General features: G+C 43.1%; 1 protein-coding gene across 2 annotated transcripts in view; it reads right to left on the reverse strand.

Annotated features, from left to right (window-relative positions):
* LOC126251436 (protein cueball) overlaps positions 1–25611 on the reverse strand; it is a 294851-nt gene that overhangs the window by 159471 nt on the left and 109769 nt on the right. Inside the window, exon 1 of one of the 2 annotated variants that reach the window (XM_049951860.1) lies at positions 12068–12237. The exons of the other annotated variant lie outside the window; for it this stretch is intronic. Coding sequence (XP_049807817.1) covers positions 12068–12128 — 61 coding nt within the window. The 5' untranslated portion in view covers positions 12129–12237. Of the gene's footprint in view, positions 1–12067; positions 12238–25611 lie in introns of those variants that run through there. 2 annotated transcript variants of the gene reach the window in all.

Below are 25611 nucleotides of genomic sequence, written 5' to 3' on the forward strand. Positions count from 1 at the left end.
TTAAAAATTCGCTTGAGAAGCAGCTGTGACGTCCTCGACTATCAAATCTATGCTGCAACTCTTCTCTTGCGTCGACGCAGAAATACAAATACCAATTTGTGAATAGAAGAGGAAAAAACTCCTAGCAGCTCAATCGCAGACCACTATTTTACAACATTTCTGGAATACACCGGTTTTCAGCCAGTGTATTGTACCTGAACGCGACTACTTCAATGGGAGCCGCAGCGATCATTCGTAATTAATATTTACGTTTAAATGTTTCTTTATACTACTGCAAAACACCTGCAGTTTTGATATGACGATGACGCTGTTGATCACTTCATCTAAAAGCGGCAGAATTACTAACGCGCTCAGTAGGAAACAATTTCCTATTTCATTGTATTCTCATCAACTCATAAGGGACCTTCTGTGTATCTTGCAAATACGATACAATTTAGGTAGTACAACGCAGTCCACGAAGCACTAAGATACGGTTGTTACAAAAAAATTTGAATATTTGGGGGAAAATACTCTGAAGTAGTGAAGGTGCTCTACCAATAACACCCACTTCACATCTGTGGCTTTTGGATACGATCCAGATAATGATAAAATACAGAATTCCTTAAGCTAATTTGAGCTACAGACAATAACTCAGACGCATCGTGTGGCCGTAATTTTATGCTGAGCTGACGTGCAGTCCGGCGGTTATTGCTTCGGCTGTGAAGAGAAACAAAAATTTCTTGATTACCGTGGTGTGTGTGTGTGTGTGTGTGTGTGTGTGTGTGTGTGTGTGTGTGTGTGTGTGTGTGTGTAATTCAAGGCTACAACTAATATCTTGCTAGCAAGGATAAACAAGTTTTTTCCTCTAGAGCAGAGTGGAACTGGAGCATCGTAAGACAGAGATTTTCGGATTCTTGAAGGCCGACAACGAAGTACGCTGAATGCCCAGAGAGGTGCTTCACTTTGCCAAAGTACGTGACACGCGCGCAGTAATCTGCGTCTGGAACGCAAAGTGGTGCAGGCGCGCTAGTGTGCTGACCAGCCTCAACTCTTGTTACCGTACAGAAACCCGCCGTATGTTTCAAGACGACCACGCGCTACGTCGCCCTACCTTGCCGTCACCTTTGTTCCAACGTGCGTCTGGGCGAACAGTTACTGCTTGAAGGACAGGTAAATAGGTGTATGACCGGCAACTGAGAATGACTACAGTAGCTGGGTTATGCCGTCAGAAAATAAATAAAATGGCAACAATTCTTTCTTAACTTTGAAACTACAGTGCTAGGTACGGTTCTATTGGAAGTTCTACGCTCTTTCCTTCTTCAGACGTGAAGACTGGTTGAGCCATCCTGTTAGAGGGATAACAACAGTTTAACGTGGAATCCGGACGATTAGGCCTATGAAACTGGGATTTTCTACAACCACGAAAGAGGTGAAAGCCATGTGTCATTTATAGGTGTGTTAACCTGTGTGCGTATGAAGGAGTTCGAGACGAGTTCAAGCACAAAAATCTTCTGGTTGCTAACCAGGTCAGTAAGCAGTGTTTACATTGTCTGGAAAGGTTGCTCGCATCCGTCAGTGATGAGCTCATTCGAGACGGGGCGCAAGCTCCTATTTGGAATGGATGGACAAGAAAATCGGCCGCTTCCATTTCAAAGGAACAATCCCATCATTCGCCTTTAGCGGCGTAGCATAGTTACTGAAAACCTGCGTCGGGGGTGGGCGTGCTGGGTCGGGCCACAGGGGCGGGGAGAGAGAGAGAGAGAGAGAGAGAGAGAGAGAGAGAGAGAGAGAGAGAAAATAATATCTTTGTTAATAGAGCGGTTTTTTACTTCTCTTCGGGAGCTTCAGAAGTATTTCTTTGAAATCAATGGATATAATTGCAAATGCACTCAAAACAATTCAGAATTTCTTTTGATTCGTCACAAATATAATTCTCCGGATTTGCTTTGCTCAGACGTATGTTCTTGATGTCCTACTTACACTGCCCTTATAGTAATCAGGCCAACTGCTGTAAATCTCTAAATAAATTAACGTTCCTTTTCTCGATGTACAGGAAAAGAGAACATTAGTTACGGCCGTTGGACTACACCCTTATGTTTGATATCCACAATCTTCTTGTGGCGAGCCTGTCGCCCCTAGTTTTGATGTTAAGTGTATCGCTATTCTCATTTCTGCTACTCCTCATTACTTTCGGCGTTATTTAGTTTACGCCAAGTCCATATTCCGTGCTCACTGGACTATTCTGTTCGCATACTGCCAAGAAATAACCTTTGTAATATTGAAGTTTTCCGCGGAATTGCTCTTAAAAATCTCTTCAGTTTAATTAAAAAGTACCAAGCATTTTTAATGTGTTTGTACTGGCTGAAATTAAAGGTTAGCGAACTTTTGCACATTTGTGTCAATTGTTTTCAAAGCTGTCAATTAAGATTCGGCATATTAACAAGGTATCGCCATCAGGTTTGTTACACAATCTATGTAACATGAAATTGAAAGGAATATTATAAAATTATTCCAGTGATAATTTTCTTTTTAGCCATCTGGTGTGCCCCTATATGGAAGTAGTGATTCTCGTAGCGGTGACAGCTGACCGTTTACTGCAGGCTCGTCCAATGAAATGGCGTCTGCCTATCACGACCATGCATCGATCTGAAACTTTTATAGCTAATTAGTGAACTGAGTATGCGTAGAACTGAAATTTAGTCTCACCAGCAAAGGAGCGATGAAGGCATTTATTGGTCTTTCAATTCTAGAATCCAAATAATTCCATAGACAACTTTGGCGTAACTCTTCCTTCGCCTTTTTTATTTCTTTCCACAATTTAATATACAACTTAGTACAGAAATCATTCCTCTCCTGACAGAAGTCAACTCAAACTTATCTCCATCAAAAACAAAATCAGTCTGATATCCGTATATCTAGTTAACCATAGAATAAATGCAAAGGATAAATATCGCACAGTAATAAGGGAATGTGGTTCTGGCTTGAGCAAACATTTTTTTTTCCCCACTACCCTTACTTGTTTCGGAGAAGTTTCTTCATCTTCGGTGGATTTTAGTTATTATCTTATTACATATCGGTGTTCACAACTCAGGCATTTGCAGCACAGCTATAATTAATACCTTCCAGTATGTCGTTTTTTGTGTATCTCGCTCTTTCGTGCTTCTGTAAGCTGTTTGAGTGCAGCTTTCGACACAAACATCGAAACAGTGTGTTTTAGGAAGCTCCATTAAAACATCCCGTAGAAGGAAGAAAACGCGAGAGCTACAAAAAAATTACATACTGGAAGGATTGGTTGGTTGTTTGAGGTTTAAGGGACCAAACAGCTAGGTCATCAGTCCCTTGTTTCAAATAGGGTCCATTCCGCTAATGAGACATCTCAAGAAAGTCACAACAATAAAAGGGAAAAAGCTAAAAACGTAAAAGGGCAATCATGTTGTCAATGGTGAAAACAAAATGAGGGAAGTCAGCAAGAGAACGAACCCAACGTTATGCTGAAGCAGCATAGGCAAGACCACCTGTGACTTAAAAGGTGCAACCGCTAGAATGTAGAAATACGTATGGGAAAAGGAGACTAACCAGTCCTTAAAGGGTAAAAACAGAAAAAAGGGGAAGAAAAGAGGATCTCGGTCAGGGAGGTGAATCGGGAATCTCCGAACACGGCGTACAGTGGGAGACACCCAAACACTCACCGCCCTGCCACAACACCGGAGAGAGATTAAAAACCTTAAAACTGAGAATAAAAACCACTTTCCCGGAGGAAACCGAGAACCAGAGAGACTATTCGGGAATCGTCAACCAACATCAAAGATAAGGTGTGGGGGAGTCTGTACATAGCACGCAGAGCCAAAAGAAGGGGGCATTCAACCAAAATGTGGGCTGCTGACTGGAAGGCTCCACAACCACAAAGTGGGGGTGGCTCATCACGCAAAAGAAAACCACGAGTCAGCCTGGTATGGCCAATGCGGAGACGACACAGTGTGGTCGAGTCCTTTCGGGAGCGGCGAAAGGAAGAACGCCACGGTCCTGGTGTCACCTTAATCGCACGAAGTTTATTAGACAGGGGAGTAGCCTTCCAAGAATTGGCCCATGACTGTGCGAAGTGGGATTTGATGTGAAGCCGTAAATCCCCTGCAGGAGGGGTTACAGAAAACGGGGGGTAAGTGACTGCTCCCCCAGCCAAACGATCAGCGAGCTCATTACCCGGGATACCCACATGGCCAGGGACCCAAAGGAAGTCAATGGAACAAGCAGCACGGTGAATATCAGCGAGATGGTCATGGATGGCAGAGACCAAGGGGTGGCGCGCAAAACACCGGTCAATAGCAAGAAGGCCACTCATCGAGTCCGTACATAACAAAACGCGGTTGTGTTGGGACTGTTTAATAAAGGTAAGGGCCTGGGAAATTGCCATCTATTCCGCAGTAAACACCCCTCATGTTGGTGGCAGCAGATGATTTTCCGTTCCAACAGAGGACGTGAAGGCATACCCCACATGATCAGCAGATTTAGAGCCATCAGTGTAAAAAACAACAGCATCCCGGAACTCCCATAAAATTTGGCGGAAAAAGGAACGGAACACCACCGGGGGGATGGAATCTTTCGGACCTCGGTGGAGATCCATCCGAATTCGAGGCCGAGGAACTAACCAAGGGGGGGGCGGGGTGGAGGGGAGGGAGCGAGGAAGACAGGACAAAGAAGGAAGCTGAAAATCACGGCAAAGAGACGAAAGGCGGAGCCCAACCGGTAAACCCACCCGTGGGCGGGAGTCGGGTGGGCGACGTCCATGGTCTGGGAACAGGATAGAATAGGAAGGATGAGTGGGAGAGGAACGGATAGCGAGTGCATAAGACACCAGAAGCTGGGACCGCCGAACGGAAAGAGGGGGGGGGGGGGGGGGCGTGTCCCAGCTTCAACCAGGAGACTATCAACAGGGCTAGTAGGGAATGCACCGGTGGCCAAACGGATACCACGATGGTGGACTGGATCCAGCACGTGCAGTGCGGAAGGAGCAGCCGAACCATAAACTTGACAACCATAGTCCAAGCGAGACAGAACTAGAGCACGATAAAGACGGAGAAGGAGGGAACGGTCCGCACCCCAAGAGGAGTGGGCGAGGAAGCGAAGGACATTGAGTTTACGGAAACATCCTACCTTCAGGAGTCTGATGTGGGGCAGCCAAGTGAGTTTGTTGTCGAAAAGAAGACCCAGGAAACGAAACTGTGGGACCACAGGCAATTTTTGTGCATCGAGATAGAGCTCTGGATCAGGGTGGATCGTAGTACGGCGACAGCAGTGGACCACCCGCGATTTTGAAGGAGAGAATTGAAACCCGTGTGAGAAGGTCCATGCAGAGGCACGCCGTATAGCTCCCTGGAGCAGCCGTTCTGCAGATGCCATCGAGGAGGAACTAACCCAAATTCAGAAATCATCCACATACAGGGCAGGGGCGACCAAGGAACCGACAGAGGCCACAAGTCCATTGATTGCAATGAGGAAAAGAAGGACACTCAAGACAGAACCCTGTGGGATGCCCGTCTCCTGGGTCCGTGGAGAACTAAAAACAGTACCAACTCGAACTCTGAATGACCGATGGAACAGGAACTGGCGGATAAAATACGGGAGTGGGCCTCGAAGACCCCACTGATGAAGGGTAAGTAAGATGTGATGGCGCCAGGCCGTGTCATAGGCCTTGCGAAGGTCAAAAAACTCTGCAACCAAATGGCGGCGCTGGGAAAAAGCCCGCCAAACTGCGGATTCCAAGCGAAGTAAATGATCGATTGGAGACAGTTCCTCTCGGAAGCTGCACTGGTAAGGGGACAATAGATCCCAAGATTCGAGGACCCAATTGAGCCTACGGGCTACCATCCGTTCAAGTAACTTACAAACATCATTGGTCAAACTAATTGGCCGATAGCTGTCAACAGATAGAGGGTTCTTACCAGGCTTAAGGACAAGAACCACGATGCTATCCCTCCACTGAGAAGGGAAGTCACCCTGGAGCCAGATACGGTTAAACACCCGAAGAAGATGTTGCCTTTGTGGAGCACTGAGATGTTGAAGCAGTTGGTTATGAATGGAATCTGGGCCAGGGGCCGTATCATGAGAAGAAGATAGAGCAGAAAGAAATTCCCATTCAGTAAAAGGTTCCTCATACTGGAAGGAAATAATTATGGCTGAGTTGCAAATGCAAACAGACTTGTGAACACCAATATGTAATAATAAGATAGTACATAAAAACCCCTTAAGATGGAGCAACTTCTCCAAAACATGTATGGCTGATAACACACATTCGCCGGGAAAGCCTGAGATCTCAAGAAAGATTTAGTTTGCTCAAGGCAGAATCGCATTTTCTTATTACGTATTAGGAAGCAAACGTGGACAAGGAAAGATCTTCGATCACAATCAGTATAGTTCTGACGCTCGTTGTACGTCTGGTCAGCAAGTAGCTTTACACTTCAACTTAGTTACTATGAATGTTCGTTCCGTATGACTATATACGGTAGCAGAGCTTGGTCACACAAGGGAAAAGGAGATGATATACTGTAACCAGATAAAATGAAGACTTGGGCTGAAATGACGCAAAAAGGAACTAAAATCGTTGGGCGCAATAGTGAACATATCTAGTACCGTCACCTGAAATTTACAAACTAGCTGGTCTTCCGGCTTCATATCGTAAAGGGCATAATCGGAAAGGCTAAACCAGTCTCTGTAGTCATTACGTTTCCTTAACTCCCAATACTCACACAGTACGAGAAAGTAAAAAGCGTGTCACTATGTCAGTGGGATACTCGAGCGTAACGATGGCTGAAAGTTTACGTTTATTACCTGTCCCAAGCTGCTTCAACCACACAACGCATACGCTGAAGCACTTGCGCTCTCGAAGAGGTGATTAATTCCAGGTTTGTCAGAGTGGAAATATCTATACATCTCTTGAAATGCTGAAGGGAAGTACGCAAACGGTGTACTTGAAGAGGAGTGGGAGCAGAGGTCGATAGCGTGAGTGCGTTCAGAATCGCTTTCGGTACCAACTTTTGTAAACGGTGATGCATGGTGGAAAGGATTTATAAACTGTAGAAGTAGCATTAGATGCTGGTACATTATCCGTGAAAAACAGATTGTTATATACGATACTGCAATGCCTGCATTGCAATATCTTATTTATCCGCCGAAAGCAGACAAACGACTTTCAATTAAAATGTCTTCCCTGTACGGGAATATACATAACGGATGCATGACTGGAGTCGCAGACAAATGGTTGACGACATATGGATGTTTGGGGTCTGGCCGTGAAGCGTGCTCGGATAGCCTAATGGTAAGGCGACCTCTCGCGATAAACGGGAAATCCGGGTTCGAGTCCTGGTCCGGGACAAATTTTCACTGTCATTCCATGACAGAGCTGATGGCTGTCTATATTCGTAACTGCGAATACATCTCATGTGACGATTGTTACTGTAGACATTTCTTGTTTCTTGTAAGATTAACAGCACTTGCATCTTAAAAGGGACCCTTACCAGGCAGGGTTCACACACACACACACACACACACACACACACACACACACACACACACACACACACACACACACACACGCGCGCGCGCGCGCGCGCGCGCGCGCGCGACCGCGCGAGAGCGTCACAGATGTTCAACAAACTCCACTGACAGTGGCTACAAAGAGGCGTTGTGCATCACGGATTGTTGCTGTTGAAATTCCGAGAGAGTACTTTCCAGCAAGAGTCGTGCAACATATTACTTACTCCCACATGTATCTCGTGAAATAACCACAACTAGAAAATCCGACAAATTAGAGCTAACACAGAAGCTTACCACGAATCATTTTTTCCATTAGCCACACGCTAATGTAACAGGAAAGGGAGACACAGATAGTAGTTCCAGAAGCACTCCCCGCCACATTCTTTCAGTTGGCTCTCAGATTACTGATGCAGACACAACAAGATTCACATGGAATAGAGATGGCTGTACTTCACTAACGCGCTTCAGTAGTTGCAGAGAACTTCGTAACTATCGCTAACAATCTGAAAAACCCTCTCACAGATTTCATAGTTTAGAATGAGATCAGTATCCTTTCGACTTGTTAGTAATCAACAAAATGCAAACACATTTAATGTCTTCTACGTTTCTTATCAAACGGAAATCAAACACCACTTCATCTATATTAAAGCCGAGGTGTAATTTCCTCTTCTCAGATACGCAAGAAACAGTCTTCGGTCCATAATTTTTTTTTATCTCCTAAGGGCCCTCGTGTACGCCCGCGAAATCCTCCTGAACAATGAAGTGGCAAATCGCGGAGCTGTCACTGTGGACGATGTGAGAGAATGCATCGGAGCAACTCCATGTCCAGCTGTTTGAGAAGACGCTGAGTTAAATTAGCACATCAGAAAAATCGAGAACGTGCACTACATTATACTTTCCATTGGTCCTGATAACCGACGAGAAGAAAAACTGTTTCAAAGCCCAACTGTTGCCAAAACCTGCTAATGCTTCACTTTTATCGCCCGCATGCAGAACTCCGCATACTTTTTTTGCTCTTTTGTGTCACCAGTCTTCTGCCGAGTATTATGCCGTCCGCCGCGAATTCCTGTCCGGTGCCAACTGCTTCATCTGTGAGTGGGACTTACGACTCAACGTCCGCAATTATTTGTTGGATATATATACCCTACATTTTACCCTCTACAGCTGCCTGTCTTAAGATGTATGTTACTCTCCGATCTCATTTAACACATTTCCTATTATTTTGTGCATTATTCTTGTCAGTGTGTTCCACGCATTCCTCTTCGATTTTGTGGAAAACACACGCTTCAATCCTCTTCGTTTTGCAATTTTCCCAGAGTCCACGATTGACTACCATATAATGCTGTGCTCCAAACGTACTCAGAAATTTCTCCCTCAAATTAAGGTCTATGTTTAATACTAGTAGATTTCTTCTGACGATCCTGTGGTCTCCAATTCTGATAATCGAGTGATTTGCCGTTACAGAGGGCTAATTTTCTTTTTAGACAGGCTTGAGAGACACCTATTCGAACCTCGCCGTAGACACAGGTATGATTTTTCTTTTGTCTGCGTCAAGTCATGTGTGGTCTTCAGTATATAATGAACATGCAATCATCGTAGTCACAGACGCCCCGTGGCTAGAAGCATGGGTGGAAGACGTTAAAATGCGTCTTCACTATCGTTATGTTCCGTCTCTAGGCGGAGCCCGATCGTATAGGAGATGTTTTAAGATATGCCAGGTGATTTGCCAATACCCCAGTCGGGGAACGGAAATCTCGTGAAAGCGAAGCAACAGTGAAAGCGCAGTTCGATCGCAGCAGCAGCCGCAACATGACTCCACGAGCAAGTACCACACATTGACGTTTACTCTTGCTGTCCGTGGTATTTCTTTTTGTTGTTAGTTTTCAATGCATCGTCGGTTGAGAGATCGCCGTAGATGGGTATTTGTTGTTACGAAACTGAGGTTGAGAAGGAACGGAGTGAGTCTCTTCCACTCATTCCTTCGAGACGAGGCAGAAACGCCGCAGGGTACAAAAAATGGTGAAACGACAGGAAATTGCAATTTGGGAAAAAAGACCACGATCGCTCCAAATACAAGCCGATATGGTCTCGCTCTAAAGAACACGGCGAAGTCGCAAAACGTTGCTTCTTAAACTGTAAATCATTAAGCATCCTCCCCTGCCCCAAAAGTTAACTCCAGAAACAATTTTTCCATCATCTATCTTACTGTAAACAAAAATATCAATGTGCACCCCATGAAGGAAGTAAAAAAAAGGTGTGTAGACACTCCATCGGTTATCAGTGTATGTAATAGTAGCTCCTTAACCATAAAGATGTAGTCGTGGGTAACGTAAATGGAAGAGTGGTAGTGGGAAACTACAATTCACAGAAGAAAGACGTGGTTTATAAAACGCTTCTACAAAATATCTGGCACTACTGCGGGGATTGAGAAGGAGGGGGGGGGGGGGGGGGAATGGGGGCTGCAACTGTACATTACGCTTGCAAGTACAATGAGTGTAAACGATGAAGTGCAACAGATACATTTTCCCTGAAGATGGCGAAGCAGAGGTGGTGAAAACCCGTACCCGAAGACTTTTCCCCAAGAAAAAAAAAATATATTTATAAACTTCGGAGACAGTTAATTACAGGATACATTATTTCCATGATCCTTTTGCACACGGAAGGGAAGACACAGTGTACAGCTGAAGCGCCCACTACCAGGCAACCTGCTGTTGTTTATGCAATATACAAAAACATGGCTTTTGAAGGTTTCATTGCTTCCGAAAATAACAGGAGTTCCAGGTACTGTTGATTTGAGAGAGAAATGCAATGGGATGAAAATGGGTAGCTGTGCGTAACGCTTCAAAAAGGTCTACGATCCTATTACTTAAGCAGTCACTGCAGTTTTTCCAATTGCTGACTCCCTTATCGTTGTTCATGTATAAAACCATTCGAGGGCACTGAAGAGACGTTGTGTTTTGTTTACTATAATGGCAAATAAATTCAGTTTAAGTTCAAAAACTATTCACATGGCAGAACTACAGTCGCTAGAGGATCCCGTCCGAATGAAATAAAAAAAAAATTCCAACGTGTTTAACAATGCGATGATTAAATAAAGAGCACAAAATAGTTCACTCTAAACATGTAACCTTGCAAGGGAAACTACATGAAATGTATCGGAATTGAGGGTTTTGATGGATGAAATAGCTTGAAAACTGTAATCAAGAAGGGGATTAAACTGTTATCGCTATTATAACGAAGTTGCATCCTCACGGAACACGGAAAACAATCTAAAAAACAATAGCAAGGATGTGAGGAATTTGATTTTTACAAAGAAACTACAAATACAATGACAACTCCGCTACTACCCATGAACTGCAAACCTCGTTTGCGGAAGGAAAATGAATCAACAGGTGCGCTTGCAAATACTTATTGAAGAATGTCGTTTTATGTGAATGTCAACCATCCATTTCCGGTGAACTCACGCACATGTAGGATAAATAATATGTTAATAAAAATTTGTGAGATCATACATTCATTGGCTATTTATAGGCACAGGAGCAAAAGTTTTAAGCCAAATAAATAGATTCAGAAGTTGTCGAATTGACGAGTAAAGAGCTGTTACTATTTACACATGCATGTACAGTATGCAGTCTAGGTAAGTATTAAAAGATTATCCCCGTATTTGTTAAGTCAGAATTGTTTCAATTTCAAACTGTTGTACACGTATCAACCATTTACACTGTAACCACGATCATTTCTAGAAATATAGTGAAGAGCTGAATGTATGCGAACGTGCGCCAATGGTTAACTTGAGCTGTTATTTCTGAAAGCTGAATTAAGATATGTCATATGCACTGTATGAGGCAGCACATGAACAACAAAGCCGTAACTGCTACATGTATTTACTACAAAAAGGAAGTTTATCCAAGGTTACATTATGGGCAAACCAGCACATTACTGCTCTGTTCCAGAAATGAAGTAACAGTGCAATTTTTTCATTGCACCTGCGTTAACGAATATAGTTCTTTTAATTTACTGAGTGAATTAATATACTACAACAGTTACGTACAAACGGAATCAAGGTACTAATGTCCGCTAGAGTTAAGATTTACAAGAAAAAAAATTGACACGAAAATGTCACTTGAGGATTTACAGCACGTCCCAATTAATTTATAAATAACAGAGCGTTGGTTCGTGGAGATTACCTAATTTCCACAACATTTAACCGTTATAATGTAGGCCAAATCGTCCGGCACACTATGAATCTTCCCGAACGATGCGATATGTTACTTCGTATGCAAGATATTATTCCTATAAAATGAATTATGATCACAAAAATTTTTTTTGTCAGGCTGCACAAATACTGATTATTCAATCTGTGCTTTACAACTTAATTGCCGGCCGGCGATGACAAGCAGCGTGTGCTCAGTTACGTAATTTATTGGAGTCATTGGGCCTACGTGACGACGGCAAGAACTGCGATGGCAGAACCCACTTTCTACATTACTCTGTGTTTATTAATGAAGAAAAAGAAAACCGACCATTATACAACAAAAAATAATTGTTCTTAGCTTACCCCAACAATCGGACCTCTCAGACACAAGAATCACAGTCAGAAATACTAGTATTTTCTTCATTTTTGAGTGCTGTCTGCTGTTCCGGCACGTTGCTGAGCGGCAAACTCCCCTACCAACACATGCGACTGCGCAGACGAGCCAAAGATACTACAACACGCAGAGAAGCATACAGACGCTGTGAGCTTTGAGGAGAGCGCACCGCAGTAGTAGTATAAGTAGGTCTGCATCTGGCCGCTAGATGGCAACCGTGTCGCCGCAAGGTGCGCAGGAAAGAAATTGATTCGTCGAGAATGACTACTCGTATTTTAAAGGAAAACAGCGCACTACCTCAACTAGGAAGAATGAAATCAATGAGAAGCATCTAAATCTATACCGTAAAAATTACGTTTAATTTTAGTACTAAAGGAAATTTAGTAAGTATTGATCAATAGGAAAGTCGACTTGGATTCTACACGTATTCATAGTCACAACTATTTACAAAATGGGTAATCTTCACACATTTTATGTAATGATAGTATCAGAATTTGAAGGGAAAAATCATGTTTCTTAGCAATAGTTATTTTACTGCTATTTAGTATACATCATCTGAACACATGTAAAACAGTTATAGATGTGAAATCATAGAATGTACCTTAGAAGGTCTATATGAAATAATGTACGAACCGCGCGTCCTAATATGAAATACTAGGCAGCTGCTTTTAGCTACTGAATGGTGGTCACCCTGCAAATACATGTTTGAATAATCGATAGCGCCCACGTTTTGGTAGTGTTTGTTGTCAGTTATTATTATTTTCATGAACTTGTATTTGTGTATGTTACTCTGTCCACCGCTGTTCGAGAGGTATGATTATCTATAACACTTTCTTAATTGTGATTTGCCCTTTCTACGACACAACCTCTGTTGCAGCAATTTAAACTGCCCTTCAAAATAAGTATGGCACCTGTTGTTTTGACGTGCGTTGAGGTTAAGATTGTGTTTTTATTGACATTTTTGTTGGGAACGGTAAATAATAAGAGCTAATATGTTGCAGAAGATACAAGATGTAATTGTTTTGCATCGAATATTTTATTGCCAAGCACACTTCTTTACATCGTTTTACTTTGCGGTCCTACTAATGCGCAGGGTTGACAGACGACATTTCAGGTAAGAGTGGGCGTGATTCTGCGTGAAGTTATTAATTACAAAATGCTTCTCTTGTGGAAGCGTTTTTGTTTTCTACGTTGCTTGTTCAACGGATGGAAAAGAAGGGATATAGGATGCATGATTTTCGAATTTTCGTTCATAGACTACTGCTTTACGAGTGTCGGCACGTATCGCGTTCATCACCGAAGACGAATACTCGAAGTTGCGAATTTAGCATTCGTCGTGGACGCGTAAAACACGTCCATAACTGGATCATGAAAGCGGGTGGTTACTTTAGTAACGATCCCATTCCATCCCGTATGGCGTTCAGCTGCAGAAAAGATCGAAGAATCATCCTGGAGTTACCAGAACGAGGAAGACGGATGAAACGATTCACAAATGGTAAGTGACTCACTAAGTTTCTTCATAATGTTGCATGCTGTAGTATTTATAACTATACGGCGAGAAACTCTCAATAAACATACGTTTTTGATCAGATGTTTTTTTTTTTTAATTTGACGAAAATGCTACTTAAGTTATTTGAAACATTAAGTATGTTATACAACCCATATGTGGAATTATTTTCTGTTTCATAATTACCAGCGTTTAATATCGTAAGCATCATGTTGATGCCATTTCAGACGAACCCAGTTTTTAATTTGCCGCCAGACTATTCCTTGAAGACTTTTCGGTGCGTACCGCCAGATGTCTCTCAAATGCTGACGTGTCTGGCCTCTGCTGGCGGTGATGCGCACTAGAGTCAGATTGTGTGCCGTAATTTTTGGGCTATCGATGTTAGCGCGGCTTTTGCGCTTAGTAGACTCCACGTCGAGTATTTTCTACGTGCGTGCAATGATTATTTGCAGAGTTGGTCTCCTTTGCGCATCTGCTGGTTCATAAACCTCAGATACCCGTTACTTGCGAAGCTAGCAATGAAATCCCTTTGCACTTTCCCATTATTTATTGCGATTTAATTTGTCGTAATCCAATACAGAGCTACGTCGTTAGATTATTATCTGACATTTTTCGGTGAAGATTCGCAATTGACAACAGAAAACAATTATAAAAAGAATTATTGTTAATGAAGATTCTGTACTACAGTACACAACATATCTACCAAAAAAGGATTTTTAAACATATTCTGTTCCTTCTGTTTGTAGTCTAAACGATACGGGAGAGTGAGACTCATATCTTTATTCTTTGCGCAATATCTCTACATGACGCAAAGGAGAATAAGGCAGATTAAGGCATGGCAAGTACTCGTATGTCATGAAATGGAGCGTTGGAGCCTTTTAAGCGGTATCAGTTGTCATAAATATGATAGTACTTGGATTTTAATCACGGGTCAGCTCGCTAGAAGAAAATTAATGCGTCATAGTTATTTAATAACTACACTGTTCATAGCTATTATTGATTGCAGACGATGTTAACACCGGCGTTTCATCAAATTGCAATAGTGACTGAACAAATTTTTGTTGTACCGGTAGGCAACTTCTACTTTTAGGATGACATACCGTCGCCGTGGTTACGGCATTCACGCATAGCTGCAGCCAAAATAGCGGATGTTTCTCTTTCAGGTAAATTTGTTGACTGAACATATCTTTTACCAATAAGTGCAAACTCATAATCCGCCCATAGGCAGGTTACCGGTTGGATTACTCGCTTGTTAGCACACCGGTACTGTTTTTGTAATAGGGGACAGACTGATGGGATATAGCAGTTTTTTAATATATTTGGCATTTTTTGGTGGGGGTGGGGGAATCGTTTTTCAGATAATCAGAAAATTGTCTTTCTTCATCCAGAAATACAAATAATTGCACGATTTCATAATCCGAAATTTAGTCTAGATTCACAGGGAGCAATTGTGGATCTATAAAAAGCTTACTGCACTTTTCCTCTCTTTTTTTGGAGAATAAATTTATTTTCAAGCCTTTAAACAATGCAAGATTCGAGAACTCTGCAAAACTGATTTGTCATCACTTTGAGGTGCAAATGGTCAGCCAAGAATAGCAGATTAACGTCGTTCCATATTTATGGTCGGCCAGTGCATATCTTACATGTAACAGTAAAGGTCTGCAGGTAATGCCAACGTAAAATAGTAAAGAATAATTGATTTTCGTCGTTAGGTTCCCCAAACGCGTAAATAGCAATAATAAGCTTACGCTCTATTTATTTTAGTCAATAACTGGTTGCATATGTATACTGTACTTTGTAATCGTCAAAAATTATATTTGTGGCGAATGCATTGCGAACATAGATATGCGTGGTAACGCAATTATCCCAAACTAAAAATAACACACTAGCGCACATGCCTTAGGCTTATTTATGCCATGATTATGATTAACTTAGGTTTCATCTGAAAGTTTATTAATGAAAAACCCTACTTTTCATCAGTACGAAAATGAAAACTAACCTACATTTTCTATTACTTAATCTTGGGATAGCGAAGAAATACACGAAGTAAACAGCCTTAAAAATCGACCATTTATCTTACATGTGAGGAAAATTTATTTAAAGTTCCAACATATTAGTTCGAAGACTTCGTCATCCCGTCTAATAAACTTTCATATAAGACGGAATGTGATATCTTCGTTCTGATTTTTTACAAATTTAAATTTATTTTCCTCATTTATCAGATGAATTGACGATTTTTAAGGCTGTGTACTTTATGTCTGTCTCACTATTCCAAGATAAAGTAACAGACAATGTAGCCCATTTTTCCTTTTCGAATTGATGAAACGTAGCGGTTTTTTTAAACTGTGATGGATTGTTGACAACTTCATTACAGAGTAAAGGTACCGTAGGTTATTAGTACGCCCAGATGTCTACAAGAAGTAAGATCGTATTATTCAACAAAATACTGTAGCATTTGACTTTATGAATGAAATAAGAAATAACAAGTTACAGTTTTGACCCTTGCATTTCAGAAACCTGGCATTATAGTAACTAACCAAGGCAAAGACACCATATGTGGGAAATAATTTATAAAGTTTCGAAACTTCAGGAAAATACTCTTACGGGATGTAGTAGTAAGAAACAGAAAAGTGAGCCCCCCTCCCCCACAAGAGTTCGCCCCCTCCCTCCAGGCATAGGGGAGGGCATGTCCCCCCTTTTCACCCCCGCCAAAAGTAAATTCATTCCGTCTTTCCAACTTTTTGCACAATATTGTTCGTTTGTAGAACTCTGATTACAAAATGTTGAAGTTGTATCTGGCGGATATTTACAAAGTTCTTTGAATACAAAGCCTGTTGAAAATCAGAGGCAATCGAGGAAGCGGGCATCACGAGAAATTGCCGTTATTGACTAGACAAAATGTATTGAATCTCAGACCGTCTTTCTTATAATCTCAACTATAAAGAAAATTTGTTACATAATTTGTACAAGAAGGAGGCTGTTTTGGTACTGAAACAAATATTGTGGACGATGATGTCAATTTTGACGCTATTGGAAAAGCAATAGGTGCCTCAAAATTGTACCGGCAAGCTGTCATTGTCGTTCAAGACGGTGATCCTCTCGTGTTACGTAGCTCTTGCTCCAGACCACAAAGACATTATCTACATTCCCATCCACATACATAATCCGCAAACCATCGTATGGTGCGTGGCTACTAGTCATTTCCTGTTCCACTAGCAAACAGAGTGAGGGAAAAACGACCGTCTATATGCCTCCGTACGAATCCTAATTTATCTTACCTTATCTTCGTGGTCCTTACGCGAAATGTACGTTGGCGGCAGCAAAACCGTTGTGCAGTCAGCTTCAGATGCCAATTTTCTAAATTTCATCAATAGTATTACTCGAAAAGAACGTCCCTTGCCTTCAGGGATTCCCATTTGAGTTTCCGAAGCATCTCGTGTTCAAACCCACCGGTAACAAATCTAACAGCTTGCCTGTGAATTGCTTCTATGAGTTCCTCCAACCCGACCTGGTGCGAATCCCAAACACTCGAGCAGTACTCAAGAATAGGTCACACTAGTTCCTATATGCGGTATCATTTACACATGAGCTACACTTTGCTAAAATTCTCCCAATAAACCGAAGTTGACCATTCGCCTTCCCTGCTTTAAGCCTTCCATGTCGTTCCATTTATCGCTTTGCAACGTTCCTCCTAGATATTTAATCGTCAAGCAGCACGCTGCTAATACTCTATTCGAACATTAAGGTTTTATTGTTCCTACTCATCTGCATTAAACTACATTTTTCAACATTTAGAGCAAGCTCCCATTCTTTACAACAACTAGAAGTTTTGTCTAAGTCATCTTGTATCAGCTTACAGATACTCAACGACGACATCGTCTCGTACACCACAGCGTCATCAGCAAACAGCCAGAGACTGCTGCTCACCCCAGATCATTTATTTATCTAGAGAGTAAGAGCAGTCCCATCACACTTCTCTGTGGCATTCCTGATAATAAATGCGTCTCAGATGAAGACTTACCGCCGAGGACATCGTGCTGGGTTCTACTGCTTTAGAAAAGAGAGCCACTCACATACCTGGGAACTTACTTCTTATGCTCGTATCTTCGCTAACAGTCTGCAGTGGGGCACAGTTTCCAACGCTTTCCGGAAATCTAGAAATATGAAATTCTCTGTTGCCGTTCATCCATGGTTCGCAGGACATTACGTGAGAAAAGGGCTAGATGAGTTTCACACAAGCGATGCTGTCTTGATGAAGGAAGGTAAAAGCAGCTTCAGAACGAAGCGTTAGAACTCTAAAGATGTACGTAAATCCTCACTCGTCCACGATTGCAAGGAATCAGTGCCATTTCTTCATGCAGTAAGTGGCTGCGATAGCACTTCACTCGTATTTGGCAACGGGAAGTTGCAGGCTTTCCAACTATTGTACCCATCTCCGCATCTTCATAATATCCTAGGGATGTTCAATGAGGCCATTTCGGAAGCTGGAAAAAGTGCATTTCTCTACAAAAAAGAGAAAGCGTCCTGTCGATGAAAATGTTTTGATGTACCTGTGGGCCAGGCAAGCAATACTGTCGTACTGTCTCGTTTGCCACCTACTACTGACGCAGTACGATTCTGCTCCTGTCCAGGCGACAGCAGCGCCACCTGGCGAGGAATGACTGCTAGTCAGACACACGCACGGTGCATGTACATAGTATCAGTGAGAGTGTTGTCCGTGTGTAGAATAGGGAAGGCGCGCAATCTATCTGAGTTTGATCGAGGGCAGATTGTGATGGTCCGGAGGCTCGGCAAGCCCATTTCAGAAACTGCACGACTTATTAAGTGTTCGAGTAGTGCTGTGGTGAGTGTCTTCAACATATGGTGAAACCACGTCCCGACGTCGTGGGTTTGGGCGGCCACACCTCATTACAGTTTTCGGACGTCATAGACTGGGCAGATTGATAAAACAGGAAAGGCAGCGAACTGTGGCGGAACTAAAATTAGACTTCAATGCTGAACACACTGCACAGAACACTCCTAACGGTGGGTCCCCGCAGTCGACGACCCATGCATGTGCCATGCTGACACCACGACATCGATAACTACGACTGAAACGGGCACGTGACCATCGGCAGTTGCATGGTCTGATAAATCCCGATACCTCCTTCATCATGCCGATGGGAGGGCGCGAATCCGTCGTCTTCCGGGGGATCAGCTCCTTGACAACTGTGCTGCAGGGCGGAGACAAGCCGGCACCGGCTCCATTATACTCTGGGGAACATTCACGTGGGCGTCCAAGGGTCCAGTGGAGCTCGTGCAAGGCACCACGTGCGCCCCTTCGTGGCGGTCATCTTTTCCGACGGCAGTGGAATTTTTTCAACAAGATAATGCACCATGTCACAAGGCCAGGAGCGTGATGGAGTGGTTCGAGAACTATAGTGGCGATTTATAATTGATGTGCTGGCTACCCAGCTCTCCAGGTGTGAACTCGATCGAATACATCTGGGATGCGACTGAAGGTGGTGTCCGAGCTCATCGGCCCCTCTCGGGAATTTAAGGAAATTGGGTAACTTATGTGTGCAGATGTGAGACCATCTCCCTGCAGGGGCCAACCAAGCCTTCACTGCTTACATGACACGACGTGTTGCCGCTGTCATCCGTGCCAGAGGTGGACATACCAGCTATTAGGTGGCTGGTCACAATGTTCTGGCTGATCAGAGCATCTACAAGTCCAGCTATGGTTGAGAAACAGCTTGGACCCCAGAATCTTGGGTTGGAGGGAATCACTCTCATTTCTCTCTCCAATTCACATGAAACACCGCCAGTTTTAGACAAGATAATACTACTGGTTTCAAGCGGCTGCATTCAACGTTGCGGAGGAAAATTCAAGTGCGTGAAGGATGACTTGTGCTGCACAACTACGTGTAGGTGTTGTTCATGTGATGATTGTAAACGTATTACAAAGACAGTAGTTGTTGATTAAGATTACAGTAATTCTTAATTCCCAACGTAAATGATTTTTACTCCGATATAAATCTTAGGATGCATAATACTCAACAGAAAACTGTGTAGCAGAATTGTTTTGAATCAATTACTTTCTAAAGGGAATATATCTCCCTGTCACTCTCACTCTCTCTCTTTTTCTTTCTTTCTCTGTCTCATTTTCCCTCTCTTTCTCATTCTTCTCTCTCTATCTCTCGCTCTCTCTCTCTCTCTCTCTCTCTCTCTCTCTCTCTCCCTCCGTCTTCGGATTTTAGAACTAACATTTATATGGTACATATATATTTCTAGTTGTATTAAAGGCAAGTAGTTGCGGAGAATCAGAAGACAGACTTAACTGAGTTACAACCGAAGTTTAAAATTATGCTTAACTCATAGGCTAATCTTTTAATCTTCCAGAAAGAATGTCTCGAAAACTGGTTATCAAAAAATGAAAAATTTGCCCTCTACAGCTCCCTCTAGTACCATGGAAGTCATTCCCTCATGTCTTAGCAGATGTCCTATCGTCCTGTCCCTTCTCCTTATCAGTGTTTTCCACATATTCCTTTCCTCTCCGATTCTGCGTAGAACCTCCTCATTCCTTACCTTATCAGTCCACCTAATTTTCAACATTCGTCTATACCACTACATCTCAAATGCTTCGATTCTCTTCTGTTCCGGTTTTCCCACAGTCCATGTTTCACTACCATACAATGCTGTACTCCAGACGTACATCCTCAGAAATTTCTTCCTCAAATTAAGGCCGGTATTTGATATTAGTAGACTTCTCTTGGCCAGAAATGCCTTTTTTGCCATAGCGAGTCTGCTTTTGATGTCCTCCTTGCTCCGTCCGTCATTTGTTATTTTACTGCCTAGGTAGCAGAATTCCTTAACTTCATTGACTTCGTGACCATCAATCCTGATGTTAAGTTTCTCGCTGTTCTCATTTCTACTACTTCTCATTACCTTCGTCTTTCCCCGATTTACTCTCAAACCATACTGTGTACTCATTAGACTGTTCATCCCGTTCAGCAGATCATTTAATTCTTCTTCACTTTCACTCAGGATAGCAATGTCGTCAGCGAATCGTATCATTGATATCCTTTCACTTCGTATTTTAATTCCACTCCTGAACCTTTCTTTTATTTCCATCATTGCTTCATCGATGTACAAATTGAAGAGTAGGGGCGAAAGGCTACAGCCTTGTCTTACACCCTTCTTAATACGAGCACTTCGTTCTTGATCGTCCACTCTTATTATTCCCTCTTGGTTGTTGTAAATATTGTATATGACCCGTCTCTCCCTATAGCTTACCCCTACTTTTTTCAGAATCTCGAACAGCTTGCACCATTTTATATTGTCGAACGCTTTTTCCAGGTCGACAAATCCTATGAAAGTGTCTTGATTTTTCTTTAGCCTTGCTTCCATTATTAGCTGTAACGTCAGAATTGCCTCTCTCGTCCCTTTACTTTTCCTAAAGCCAAACTGATCGTCACCTAGCGCATTCTCAATTTTCTTTTCCATTCTTCTGTATATTATTCTTGTAAGCAGCTTCGATGCATGAGCTGTTAAGCTGATTGTGCGATAATTCTCGCACTTGTCAGCTCTTGCCGTCTTCGGAATTGTGTGGATGATGCTTTTTCGAAAGTCAGATGGTATGTCGCCAGACTCATATATTCTACACACCAACGTGAATAGTCGTTTTGTTGCCACTTCCCCCAATGATTTTAGAAATTCTAATGGAATGTTATCTATCCCTTCTGCCTTATTTGACCGTAAGTCCTCCAAAGCTCTTTTAAATTCCGATTCTAATACTGGATCCCCTAGCTCTTCTAAATCGACTCCTGTTTCTTCTTCTATCACATCAGACAAATCTTCACCCTCATAGAGGCTTTCAATGTATTCTTTCCACCTATCTGCTCTCTCCTCTGCATTTAACAGTGGAATTCCCGTTGCACTCTTAATGTTACCACCGTTGCTTTTAATGTCACCAAAGGTTGTTTTGACTTTCCTGTATTCTGAGTCTGTCCTTCCGACAATCATATCTTTTTCGATGTCTTCACATTTTTCCTGCAGCCATTTCATCTTAGCTTCCCTGCACTTCCTGTTTATTTCATTCCTCAGCGACTTGTATTTCTGTATTCCTGGTTTTCCCGGAACATGTTTGTACTTCCTCCTTTCATCAATCAACTGAAGTATTTCTTCTGTTACCCATGGTTTCTTCGCAGCTACCTTCTTTGTACCTATGTTTTCCTTCCCAACTTCTGTGATGGTCCTTTTTAGAAATGTCCATTCATCTTCAACTGTACTGCCTACTGCGCTATTCCTTATTGCTGTATCTATAGCGTTAGAGAACTTCAAACGTATCTCGTCATTCCTTAGTACTTCCGTATCCCACTTCTTCTCTTATTGATTCTTCCTGACTAATGTCTTGAACTTCAGCCTACTCTTCATCACTACTATATTGTGGTCTGAGTCTATATCTGCTCCTGGGTACGCGTTACAATCCAGTATCTGATTTCGGAATCTCTGTCTGACCATGATGTAATCTAATTGAAATCTTCCCGTAGCTCCCGGCCTTTTCCAAGTATACCTCCTCCTCTTGTTATTCTTGAACAGGGTATTCGCTATTACTAGCTGAAACTTGTTACAGAACTCAATTAGTCTTTCTCCTCTTTCATTCCTTGTCCCAAGCCCATATTCTCCTGTAACCTTTTCTTCTATTCCTTCCCCTACAACTGCATTCCAGTCGCCCATGACTATTAGATTTTCGTCCCCCTTTACATACTGCATTACCCTTTCAATATCCTCATACACTTTCTCTATCTGTTCATCTTCAGCTTGCGACGTCGGCATGTATACCTGAACTATCGTTGTCGGTGTTGGTCTGCTGTCGATTCTGATTAGAACAACCCGGTCACTGAACTGTTCATAGTAACACACCCTCTGCCCTACCTTCCTATTCATAACGAATCCTACACCTGTTATACCATTTTCTGCTGCTGTTGATATTACCCGATACTCATCTGACCAGAAATCCTTGTCTTCCTTCCACTTCACTTCACTGACTCCTACTATATCTGGATTGAGCCTTTGCATTTCCCTTTTCAGATTTTCTAGTTTCCCTACCACGTTCAAGCTTCTGACATTCCACGCCCCGACTCGTAGAACGTTATCCTTTCGTTGATTATTCAGTCTTTTTCTCATGGTAACCTCCCCCTTGGCAGCCCCCTCCCGGAGCTCCGAATGGGGGACTATTCCGGAATCTTTTGCCAATGGAGAGATCATCATGATACTTCTTCAATTACAGGCCACATGTCCTGTGGATACACGTTACGTGTCTTTAATGCAGTGGTTTCCATTGCCTTCTGCATCCTCATGTCGTTGATCATTGCTGATTCTTCCGCCTTTAGGGGCAATTTCCCACCCCTAGGACAAGAGAGTGCCCTGAACCTCTATCCGCTCCTCCGCCCTCTCTGACAAGGCCGTTGGCAGAATGAGGCTGACTTCTTATGCCGGAAGTCTTCGGCCACCAATGCTGATTATTTATCAAAATTTAGGCAGTGGCGGGGATCGAACCCGGCACCGAAGACGTTTTGATTATGAATCAAAGACGCTACCCCTAGACCACGGGTATAATTAAGAATACTTAAAAATAGGGTTCACGTTGTTTGGAGGTGAAAGGTGTCCAACCGGGAGTGTGTGTGTGTGTGTGTGATATGTGGAGAAAAACTTTTCACTTCAGGCATGATACCGAATAAATTGCTGTGGCTATATTTTAACAAACACAAACATTTGCAGAGAAAACGTTTTGACAATTTCAAAGAATATCTAAGAAGGAAGAATCAGCACTTCGTTTACTAAGAAATTTAGGATCCATGAAGCTAGTTATCTTGAATTTGAAATTATTGCAAAAAATATGTTACCTCTTGTAGCTGCAGAGAAAGCCACCATTCCAGTTTGCTGTGGTAATGTTTTCCCCTGAGTACGAATGTGACGCAAAGCAAATTCCCTTGGAAAAGGAACAACGAAACGAAAAGTTAATTATTTCTGCTTTCTACATAGAGAAGCGCACGTAGCAAAAACCATTAGCTGGCCACGCACGAGAGTGTTTCCGCCACAGGTAAGAACCGCAGGTCAACTCTGTGGATATCTCTGAGTGATCGATCTGAGGCGGCCTCGGTGGCCGAGCGGTTCTAGGCGCTTCAGTCCGGAAACGCGCGATTGCTACGGTCGCAGATTCGAATCCTGCCTCGCGCATGGATGTGTGTGATGTCCTTAGGTTAGTTAGGTTCAAGTAGTAATGACCTCAGATGTTAAGTCCCATAGTGCTCACAGCCATTTGAACCATTTGATCGATCTGAGGCTCGTCGTTGTGCTGTAACATACAGTTCCCGCCCTTCCGATCTAGCTCTCCGATCTGCCAGCAGGCAGGGTATGTTCGTGTGTGAGACGCAGATGAGCGGGTTTTCGCGATTTATCCGCGGACCCAGTGCTGCCGTGCTTGCTTGACAGGCCAGAGGCCATGGGCGACGGATTTCAGGAGTTGCGACTGTCTCTCACCGAAAGTACGTTGTACATTGCGGTGATTCGTAGGCATTTTATGTATTGTAGTACATCTCCGAGACAAAGTAGGACGATGCTAGGAACAAAATTGTGGCAGTTTTCCCTTTTTCGGCCTTTGTAAAGTAGAGCCTAAAGTAATTCATAAATATCTGTAAAGTAATGGACGTAACACAGTTGAGTAATACACCATGTGATCAAAAGTATCCGGACACCGCCAAAAACATATGTTTTTCATATGAGGTGCATTGTGCTGCCACCTACTCCCAGGTACTCCGCATCAGCGACCTCAGTAGTCATTAGACATCGTGAGAGAGCTGAATGGGGCACTCCGAGGAACTCACGGACTTCGAACGTGGTCAGGTGATTGGGTGTCACTCAAGTTATACGTCTGTACGCGACGTTTCCATACTCCTAAACATCCCTAGGTCCATTGTTTCCGAAGTGAAGTGGAAACGTGAAGGGACACGTACAGTACAAAAGCATACAGGCCGACATTGTCTGTTGACTCACAGAGACCGCCGACAGTTGAAGAGGGTCGTAATGTGTAGTATGCAGACACCTGTCGAACTTCCTGGCAGATTAAAACTGTGTGCCGGGCCGAGACTCGAACTCGGGACCTTTGCCTTTTGCGGGCAAGTGCTCTACCGTCTGAGCTACCCAAGCACGACTCCCGCCCCGTCCTCACAGCTTTACTTCCGCCAGTACCTCGTTTCCTACCTTCCAAAGCTGCGAGGAAGTAACGTGAGTCGTCCTTTCGTAGCTCAGACGGTAGAGCACTTACCCGCGAAACGCAAAGGTCCCGAGTTTGAGTCTCGGTCCGGGACACAGTTTTAATCTGCCAGGAAGGTTCATATCAGCGCACACTACGCTGCAGAGTGAAAATTTCATTCTGGATCTATCCAGACCATCACACAGGAATTCCAAACTGCATCAGGATCCACTGCAAGTACTATGACAGGCGGGAGGTGAGAAAACTTGAATTTCATGGTTGAGCGGCTGCTCATTAGCCACACATCACGCTGGTAAATGCCAAACGACGCCTCGCTTGGTGTAAGGAGCGTAAACATTGGACCATTGAACAGTGGGAAAACGTTGTGTGGAGTGACGAATCACGGAGCACAATGTGGCGATCCGATGGCAGGGTGTGGGTATGGCGAATGCCCGGTGAACGTCATCTGCCAGCGTGTGCAGTGCCAACAGTAAAATTCGGAGGAGGTGGCGTTGTGGTGTGGTCGTGTTTTTCATGGAGGGGGCTTGCACCCCTTGTTGTTCTGCGTGGCTCTATCACAACACAGACCTACATTGATGTTTTAAGCACCTTATTGCTTCCTAATGTTTAAGAGCAATTCAGGGATGGCGACTGCATCTTTCAACACGATCGAGCAACTGTTTATAATGCACGGCCTGTGGCGGAGTGGTTACACGACAATAACATCCCTGTAATGGACTGACCTGCACAGAGTCTTGACCTGAATCCTT

Source organism: Schistocerca nitens, chromosome 4, assembly GCF_023898315.1.
Source record: "Schistocerca nitens isolate TAMUIC-IGC-003100 chromosome 4, iqSchNite1.1, whole genome shotgun sequence".
NCBI lineage: Eukaryota > Metazoa > Arthropoda > Insecta > Orthoptera > Acrididae > Schistocerca > Schistocerca nitens.